This window comes from Frankliniella occidentalis, unplaced genomic scaffold (genome assembly GCF_000697945.3).
Source record: "Frankliniella occidentalis isolate FOCC.00 unplaced genomic scaffold, Focc_3.1 Scaffold566, whole genome shotgun sequence".
NCBI lineage: Eukaryota > Metazoa > Arthropoda > Insecta > Thysanoptera > Thripidae > Frankliniella > Frankliniella occidentalis.
The window spans coordinates 26471-36350 of NW_026267682.1; the positions used below are offsets into that span (position 1 = coordinate 26471).

General features: G+C 43.9%; 1 protein-coding gene across 6 annotated transcripts in view; it reads left to right on the forward strand.

Annotated features, from left to right (window-relative positions):
• Window positions 1-598: 598 nt before the first annotated feature.
• The window catches only part of LOC113214724 (uncharacterized), a 58570-nt gene continuing 49288 nt past the window's right edge, over window positions 599-9880 (forward strand). For 3 of the 6 annotated variants that reach the window (XM_052275299.1, XM_052275300.1, XM_052275302.1), the window contains exons 1-2: window positions 600-756; window positions 7878-8093. In XM_052275299.1, the coding sequence (XP_052131259.1) occupies window positions 726-756; window positions 7878-8093 (247 nt within the window). In that variant the 5' untranslated portion in view covers window positions 600-725. Of the gene's footprint in view, window positions 757-7877; window positions 8094-9880 lie in introns of those variants that run through there. The other 3 variants (XR_008012167.1, XM_052275303.1, XM_052275304.1) reach the window with 2 other exon arrangements.

The following is a 9880-nucleotide window of genomic DNA, read 5'->3' on the forward strand; positions in this document are numbered from 1 at the left end:
CGCTACCAAAATACGACGAATAAACGACGAGTATACGGCGGTGCCCGGCGGCGCCGGCGCCGCATGGGTCGTCGTTTTCTCGTCGCATTCTCGTCGGGAATTTTACCAGTTAAACGACCCTGGTGCGGCGGCAAAGGAACGGAAATACGACGGAATACCTCGATACTTCGTCGTATATTCGTACTATGCTGGTCGTTATCAGACTAGTGGAAAACGACGAGAATGGGTCCAAAACAAGCCTTAGATTTTTACGCGGGCGTGGTATCATTTGGTATCCAAGGAAACGCTGAAATAAGGTTAGGGTGTGACGAACGGGGACAAAGTGGGATTAGCTAATTATTGCTCCTTTATTATGCTCCGTAACTTTTGTTGATTAAAATAGTCAAAATAAGGCTTAAGTAATCATCTGACGATGTAAAATCACCTCGGCGAAGCTTGCCGAACAATGTATATTTGAGATAAACGAGAAACATTTTCGCGGACACGGACCCGTGCAATTTTGGCAGAATCACTCATATTGCCCCCGTTAACGGTAAGCTTTGCGGCCTGGTCCAGGGAGCTGTCTCTTTAAGTGCCCCGTGTTTTTACTGTGTAGAATACCCCTACCCCGTACGGGTATTCCCCAGCAAGGATGCCAGCTACTGCCCATGCAGGCGACCGATAAGATTGCGCAGTAACCAGACAGCGAGCGCAGCAGACAGACGCCGACACAGCAGGGTCCCGACATGGAGGACATCGCCAGGGCGCTGCTGGAAAGTAAGAACACCGCCTTAACCGAATACCCTTTTCTTTATGTGCAGCACGCTCCCCAAAACACCTCATCTTTCGTTATTCAGTGGGGGACTGCGCGTGCACAACATGCGTCACGCTATTTTGCGGTATTGTTGGCCGAAGTTGCCGGCCTAATGAAGTGAGGCTGGCAATCTCGTTCGTTGAAAGGGCACGCCTGCTTTGTTAAGTATTAAGTAAAATTTGCGGTTGAAGGGGCTAGTTTCAGTAAAAGCATAATCAAGGGTCAATCGTGAAAGCAGATGATAACAGTTTAAGACTATACTGTACAGAGGTGTTTTCCGTATCCCTTCATATTTAGAAAATGGTGTGAATGAAATATTTGCTTGACTTTGACAGCGCTCTGCCATATGGCCCTGGAAGTAGAGCCCTCGGTAGAGCCCCACGCCCAAACAGAACTGTAATGCGGTCCCATTTTCGACCCGCACCTCGGGACTGGACGTTTGAGGTGCGGTCCCGGGTTGCGGTCGGTTGCGGTGCGGTGCGGATCCGGTTTCACTGGACCCGGACAGGGACCGCACCGCAGGGACCGCACCGCAGGCACCGCACTGGGATCGGAGGGTAGAGCGTAGAGCCGCACCGGCGGGACCGAGAAGAGCGACGTTAGACGTTGGAAAGCAAGAAGAAACTAATGGTAGGCGAATCCATAGGGGAACATCCATAAAGTACGTGTTTTTCGCCCCCCCCCCCCTTTACGAACGCACATACCTATTACCTGCGCTTCCACAAATTAACAATATCCGTTACTTTATGTGGTGATAAGAAATTTGTTTTTGAGAGGCGAATTATAATTTCCGGGAACAGTTCCAGTACTGTGAATTAATCGAACAGCACACCTTTTATATATTTTCCGAGGGGGCCACCACTCTCTCTTTGGATGTACACATGATTGCAAAGATTGCGTGATTTCACATGATTTCACGGATTTCGCATATAATTTTAGAAGATTTTACGCTAAAACCTGCCGGCAGATTATGTCTGATTTGAAGGATTACAGATGATTTCAGCGGAATTTACCGGATTTCGGCGGATTTCACAAGATTCCGGCGGATTTTACGTGATTCCGGCGGTTTTTACATGACCTAAGGATTTCAGACTAAAATTTGCTGGCAGATTACGCATGATTTCATGATTGCAGGTGGATTTCAAATGATTTCGGGAGGATTTCAGGGAGGGCGTACACATGATTTCAGGAATGGCGGCCCCCTCGATATTTTCACTAGTTTTGTCTAGTTAAAATTATTAGCATCCCCCCCCCCCCTGACCCCGGACGAACTTTATGGATGGCCCCTGGGCATTGGGCCGCGCACTTGGGCCCAGATTTTTTGTCTGCCTGCCAGCGGCGCGCGGACATACAGGGGGAAAATAGCTCCTTTGGTCATGAAAATATGTTTGAGTATCAGAGGGTCACCGATGGGACAACTTCTTAGGAGGGTGCCAACCGCGCGCGCCAAAATTGAATTAATTTGAATGTCACGTAGGCGATTGTGAAGATATAACTTCTAAACCCGATTTTCGGGGTCCATATGACTTCTGAAGAAATTAAGTATTTTACTTAGAGCACAGCATGTCACGTGGTCCAGTGGCAAGGTAGTCAGTAGGTAGTGTCACTAGCCATCCCTTGCTCCTATTGGCCGGCCGTCTATGACGTCACTGTTTGTCCCGCCGCGCACCGATGCAAGCTGGGCCGGACTCCGTAGGCCAAAAAATAACGGTTATAGTATGATTTTCACTAGTTCTGCACATAAAATCTAGGTGAGTTCGAAAATTGTGAAAATGAATCGCAAATACGTCAACGTCAACCATAAGATTGTTATCGCGAGTTGCTTTCAGAGTTAGTATGCAAACTCGATAGTGTTTGAAAACAATTGTAACGACTTTTTAGCGTGATGACATTAGTAGGACATTAGACGAATGGACTACAGTTGCAATTTCACTTGATTTAAGACGTTTAATCTAATCTTTCACTCTAAATAGAAAGTGATACTTTTGATGTAGGGTGTAATTGTGCACTGCACACATACCACACAGTGAATAAAATGGTTTAAATGCGATGTTGGATGAGACAAAGTGCTGGGTATTGAGCTCTGATTGTGTTCTTAAAGGTGAAGGATTGGAATGAAAGTAGAAAGTTGTATTATGTACAGTACCTTACATTTATTTCAGTATTTGTTTAGGAAATGACGGGCTGAACTTGTGCAGTCAGTAGCTGTAGAAACAAATCAAACAACAAGCCAGATGGGGTTGTTTTCCACACTGCTGGGCCAGCAGTTAGATTGATATGGGCAGAAAAATGTGGCCAGCCATCAATGTGGATACAGTGGACTCTCGATAACTGTCGCCTCGATAACTGTCGCGTGCGAGAGGGATAGCTATAGAAAAATAGCGCGTTCCACGCGGACTGACTGCCGGCTCCGGCGGCTCGCCCGAGTCGCCTGCTGGAGGAGTGGGGCGAGCGGAGCACGGCAGCAGCGAACGCACAGTACCCTCGATAACCCTCGCGGCGACAGTTATCGAGAGTCCACTGTACCACCAAAATCTCTCATTCTGTGCTCAAACCAATATGACTCAAATGGTTATAAAATAGATTTAAGACATGAGCTTTTAAATCTCCCTGAAAGATTTTTTTAAAGAAACTGCAGTACCCTCCCTTGAGTTAGGAAATTGGACAGTGACAGAAATGAACAAATTACCTTTCACCTTTCCTGAGCAGCACTGCAATTTACCAAATGAATCTTCCATTGATCCTACTGTACTTGAGAAAGAAATTCCCAGTGTCACAAGTAGTCCAGAACAGGAGATAGAGCGCTTGGCATCTGAATTTGCAGACCCACGGAAGAGAAGCGCAGAAACAATTCAAGACTTAGAAAATCGGAAGAAAACGATGAAGAAACTACTTGAAGATGCCAATGAAAGCATTAAAAGGCTCTCTTCTGACAAGCTGTACATAAAAGCTGCATTTGAAATGTACAAAAATTGTCCCACGAATATTAGTGAAACAGAAAAAATTAAAATAATTAAAATAAGCATTGCATGGCATTTTAACAAAAAATCAAATTGAAATAATCTGCGGTCATAAAAAATATGTGCATTGGTCTAATGAAGAACTACAAACTGCTTTTACTTTGAGATACAAGGGGGAAAGGGCGTATAAATTTGTCACAAAAGTTATGCTTATTCCTTTACCTTCTCTATCAAAGTTACGCAGGTGGGCATCGAAATTAGATATTCAATGTGGGAACCTCAACTGTGTGCTAAATGTTATGAAATGTACCGCTCCCTCATTTGAAGAGGCCGAAAGGGTTGCTGTCATCACCTTTGATGAAATGAAAACAAGGAAACAGTTTGAGTTTGATCAAAAACATGATAAAATTGTTGGTCCTCACACTCAGATGCAAGTAGCCATGGTGTGAGGAGTGTTTGGAAGGTGGAAAGTTCCTATTTACGTAGATGTTGATCAGAAGTGACACCCGAAATTTTAATGGATATAATTATAAAAAATGGATGAGGATGGTTATGTTGTTCATGCTGCTTCCTCTGACATGGGGGGTGGTAACCAAGGTCTACCTACACTGTAAATCCGGGGTGTCCAGCAGGTTGGCGACAAAGTCGCCTGACCCGCAAAACTAGGCGACTTATGTCGCCTATCTGCTGCACACTTCCTAATCTTCCGGGCAATTGCATTGTATGAGTCCATAGGCATTCCACCCATTGTGCCCATGCAATTCCCTGGAAGACCAGAAGGTGTCTCGCAGATAGGCGACATAAGTCGCCTAGTTTTGCGGGTCAGGCGACTTTGTCGCCTACTTGCTGGACACCCCGGATTTACAGTGTAGAGACCTAGGTATTTCACATGAGGAAACATGGATACCACATCCCGTAGACCCCAATGTCAAAGTATTTTTCTTTGCCGATGCTCCACATTGCCTTAAATTAACAAGAAATTGGTTACTGGACACTGGTTTTGTTTTAAATGATGGAAGCATTGGAAGCTTTGATTGCATTGGTGGCATCCTCTCAATGTCCATTGGAGGTAACCTCGTGCTATAAACTTACCGAAGCTCACATCAAGTGTGAAAAAACATCACCTCAGTCATTCCCTTGGCGGCTGAATTAATTTCACACAGCACTGAGGTGGCCCTCCAACGGTACTTACCAGGTAATGATCCTGAAGTAGCTCTCCGTCTTTCAAAAGTGATTGGAACTATAAGTGGCTGGTTTGATGTGTTTTATGGCTACATTTTGTATTCAACACCTCTAAAATCAGCTTATGGAACACATCTAGTTAAACAGGAAAAATGTCTTGATGACATGTACTGTTTAATTTCTACTATGTGCTGTGGAGAGAAAACATTCTTACAAGTGTTTCAAAAGGCAATAATGATTTCTATCAAATCTTTACAAATGCTTCGTATTGAATTGGAGCTTAGTTTTGGGAAAAAAATTATTCTTGCCCACAAACTAAATCAAGATTTACTTGAATTTCTTTTTTGCCAAATCCAAACTAGAGGGAGCCTTCATGATAATTCACCCCCATTTGGAAGCTCTGTGGAGGGTGAGGATGATCATTTCAGGGAAGAATTCTGCTGCAGTTCAAGCAAATAAAAAAGGAAACGCTCTGGAGCAAAGTAAATCAGATGGTCATCAGTTCCTAACTGCCTCAGCTCTTACTATTTTAGAAGAAGCTCTTATAGATGAGCCACCAGAGCCAGATGAACCTTCAGAAGGAAACGACTGTCTTGAGAAATATGTTGATTTCGAAGTTGACTGTGCTGTTGAAGATAATAATAATAATGATATGCCACCACCACCAAATTATTCTGATCTGCAAGAAGAAATGAAATTAGATGGTATAGAGTTTTTGGCAGGTTGGGTAGCCTACAAGTTCAAGAAGGAGTACTCATACTTTGGGCATCCTACAAGAGAGGGTAAATAAAGTATTAGCCAGCTTCCTTCTTGGGTGCAGCAACTATCTTTTGAAGACTAATGGAGCCAACCCCTGAGTGGCTGCAACAAGCCCACTCCATCGAAAAACAATTCCAGACATTCAATGGACACCAGTCCATATTTAAAGGCCCCAATGTTGTCAAAAGTTGCGTTAATCTTGTACTCCAGCAAGTTTCAGGTGTGCCTGAAAAATTAATCAGATGTTTTACAAAGGACCAGAATTAGAGTAAAATATTTGAATGCCTATGCTAGTTATACGGAAGAACAAGAATGAATAGCAAAGGAAGAAGAAAAAAGACAGAAAGAAATAGAAAAGGAAGAAGAAAAAAGACTGGAAGAAATAGAAAAGGAAGAAGAAAAAAGACTGAAATAAATAGAAAAGAAGACGAGGGAAGAGGAGAAAATTACAAGAGAGGAAGAAAAAAAGAAATTACAGGAAGAGGAAAAGCTGAAAAAGGCTGAACAGAAGGCAGCCAAGGCAGCAGAGAAACAGAAAAAGAAAGAAGATAATCAGAAGAAGAGGGCTGAAGAGAAAGCTGCAAAGGAGGAAGAGAAAAAGAAAAGAAGACAAAAACTTAAAAAAAATAATACTTACTCTCGGCTGCCAAAGAAGAGAAGAAGAGAAGAAAAGTAGCTGATAGGACAGAAGCTGCATGCCGTAAAAGGAAAAAACCTATTACTAGTGATGACCCAGCACAAAGAAAAAAGGCCAAAAAGTATAATAAGTTAGGTAGGTAGTATTTATACTGAAAAATTGTGTGTGATATAGAACTTAAATAATGAAGGAGAAATTAATTTACTGTGATTATAATCAAGTTTCAAATCTAACAATCATGTTCATCTAATTAGGTTGAGTTGCAAGCCAAATACAAGGAAACAATTTTTTTTTATAAAAACAAATCTGATGATGTGATCTCGTTTACACTATTATTATTATTACTTTCCAAATTTTATAAGAGTAAAAATGCCTTCTGTTTTTTCATGATTTCATATATATCAACTATGGCTGAGCCTACAGAAACTTACGATCATCTAATTTTGTTCCCTGACTTTGATTTCACTAATACCACTGAAAATTTAAATGTGAATTTAGAATTAATTTTCACTGTGCTCTTTACTGTAGAATCATAGATGCCTTACCTAGAATGTAATGTGTATAACAAACTTATATTTCTAGGGCTTGTCGAGGAATTCATTCCCACAATAAGTTATGTCCGATCATGTTCTTACCTAAATAATCCAACATCAGCTTCATTGCAGTGGTTGAATATTTTGCAGATAAGCATTACTAGTGAACTGTTTACTATATGCAACACACTCACTTTTACAGCAGTGTCATGAGCCATATGCCTCAGGGTTGAGCATTTTCATGTCGTCAGCTGAAATGGACTTTTGTTTGCAGCAGCTGCGAGCAGTTTGAAGTAAAATACTGGGACTAGGAAAAAAAGTAAATAAAAGTCAGATATGCAGCTGCAGCACCAGCACACTAAAATAATCAATGCCATGACAATAAGTATAGAAATTAATCTATTAACAAAAGATAAGCCACTTGAAATAAAAAAAGATGGACACTCAAGGAAGCAATCAAAATAAACATAGATTTGTGTAAGTTTCCTCACCTGAGGTTATGCTGACATTTCTATTACTTTTAGTCATACGACACGCCACGATCGCTAAGTTTCACAGAGAATGTGGAGAACCAGTGCACATCTAATCAGAGCCAACCGAAATCATACGACTACCGATAATGTTTCGCCCCACTCACTACTTGTTGCTTGTGCTGTTAATTCTTGTATGTTTATGAGTTTGCTTCATAGTATTTTCAGACATTAGTTTTGCATGTCTGTACCTCATCATTATCTGACAGCCCTGCTGCTTCAGTCTAATTTAAAACGGTGCGCGTCAAGACAAACGATGACGTCACAGACGGCTGGCCAATAGGAGCTCGGCATGGCTAGTGACACTACCTACTGTACTACCTTGGTCCAGTGGACGCTGGGTTCCCGCCATCGCAGACCGATCGGGGACTGCGGTACCGCCATTATCGTGATCAGCATCGAAAATACTGCTAGAAGAAACACCGACCAGAAAAATCCGGCAACTGACTCTCACTTATGGCCAAACTTACTGTGTTTTCGCAGTCCTCCTCGGAGACACATCTGTTCGTGGCCTCCGGGTGGTTCGTGGTCCTGATTGGAAATGGGGCGATCAGGACGGTGGAGCTGGGTTCCTGGGCACAGTGGAAAAGTGTATGGGCAGCACGGTCAGCGTGCTGTGGGACAACGGCTCCCGGAACAAGTACAGAACAGGCTTGGACGGCAACTACGATCTCCGTATAGTCGACAACGCGACTGCAGGTAACTTAAGTTACATTTGTTGGCTATGGCTGTGACGTACATAACAATGGGCTACGCTGCAAACCGAATACTGTTTTTTAGTACACACACTAGGCTGTTTCCCCCCCCCCCCCCCAAAAAAAAAAAAAAGGAATTCTGGAACGCATTTTAAATGAAAATAAAGTCAATTCTAAGGATAATAGTCGTTGTCCGAGGGTTTTACGACCCGCAGGAACCTGACGCGGCTCGGGCTTCAAAGATTCCCATTGCTTTCGGCGGGTACCGCTGGTGTCATGTTTTAAGCCGCTCTGCGGCGAGACGCCGCCACCTACGACCGCGCCCGTTTCAGCGGAGACTACCTAGGGTATGTACCTCTCATCGACCGTGGTCGCGACCGCGCCCCCCACTCCCTTCAGGACGTAGGGCGTAAGAACTCGGAATCCAGGTACTTCACTCTAACACGAGTACGTTTAATATTTTTGGTCGCAATAAAGGGACACAATAAAATGGTATGGACGGTCGAAGCGCGATTCGATGGCTATGGGTCCAAGCTACATTCCGGCGCAAATGCTAAATATTGACCGGTACTCGTAATAGATCGAGGTACCTAAATTCCGAGTACTTACGCCCTACCTTCTGAAGGGGGTTGGGCGCTCGGTCGGCTCCATGGCCGATGAGAAGTACAAACCCTAGATAGTCACCACTCAACCGACCGCGGTCGTAGGTGGCTGCCATACGCTACAGCGGGGCCTAAATGATGGAATCCAGTACCCGCCGAAAGTGACGTCAAACTTTGACCGCAAGGTGCGTATGGTACCGGGGGTCGCAAAAACCCCGGACACCAACTATCATCCTTAGGATTGACTATATTTTCATTTTAATTGTGTTCCGGAATGATCGAACACCTGGCCCTCCAGAATGGAACGACCTACCACACATGGAGGGGGAGAACTTGCCATAGTACAAATATAGAAGTGTGAACTTAACACAATAATCTCTTCCGTTATTGTATGTTACCTGCACACCACATTGCTTCTACTGAAACTGCGAGATGACGCACGTCGATCGCACACTATTTATAAATAGTGAGGGACAATTTTGTCCCTAGACTGTAAATCCGGGGTGTCCAACAACTGTGCGACAAAAGGTACCCGACGCTAAAACCTGTGCAACTTAAGTCGCACAGCTGCTGGACGCCTTGTAGTTTGGCGCCCTTTCCCTGTAGATGGGCCGAACCAGGAGGTGTCCAACAACAAGACACCCTACCTAGGCTTGGCATAGACCCTTTTGCAGGGAAAATGGTGTTAAACCAAAAGGTGTCCAGCAGCTGTGCGGCTAAAGTTGCACAGGTTTTAGCGTCGGGCACCTTTTGTCGAACAGTTGTTGGACACCCCAGATTTACAGTGTAGGCTAGATGTGTCTTTGAGGATATCTAAACCCAGATGAACTACGTTAAATACAAAATACAGCATTTGTACCTAGCCTAGTTACACTTTGTACCTCTGTACATAAAAATTTGTATCTGTTGAAGATGTGGTTAAAGAAACATCTAACCTAGTTACAAAAATTGTCCCTCCCTATCTAGCCCGAGCCAAAATAATTGTTCACTTTAAGGTTGCTTTTAGTTTGCTATCGGTGCGCGGAGGGTCGCGCAAGGGACGCCAATGGGTCGTCAGGGTTCGTCACTGCCCGCGTGGAGGACTGCCCTCGGTTTGTCATCGGGTCGCTCGGGGTCGCTCTTGAGCGACGTGAGTACACATTTGGGTCGTCATATTCGCTCTGAGAGCGACTCGAGTACGCTTTTGGGT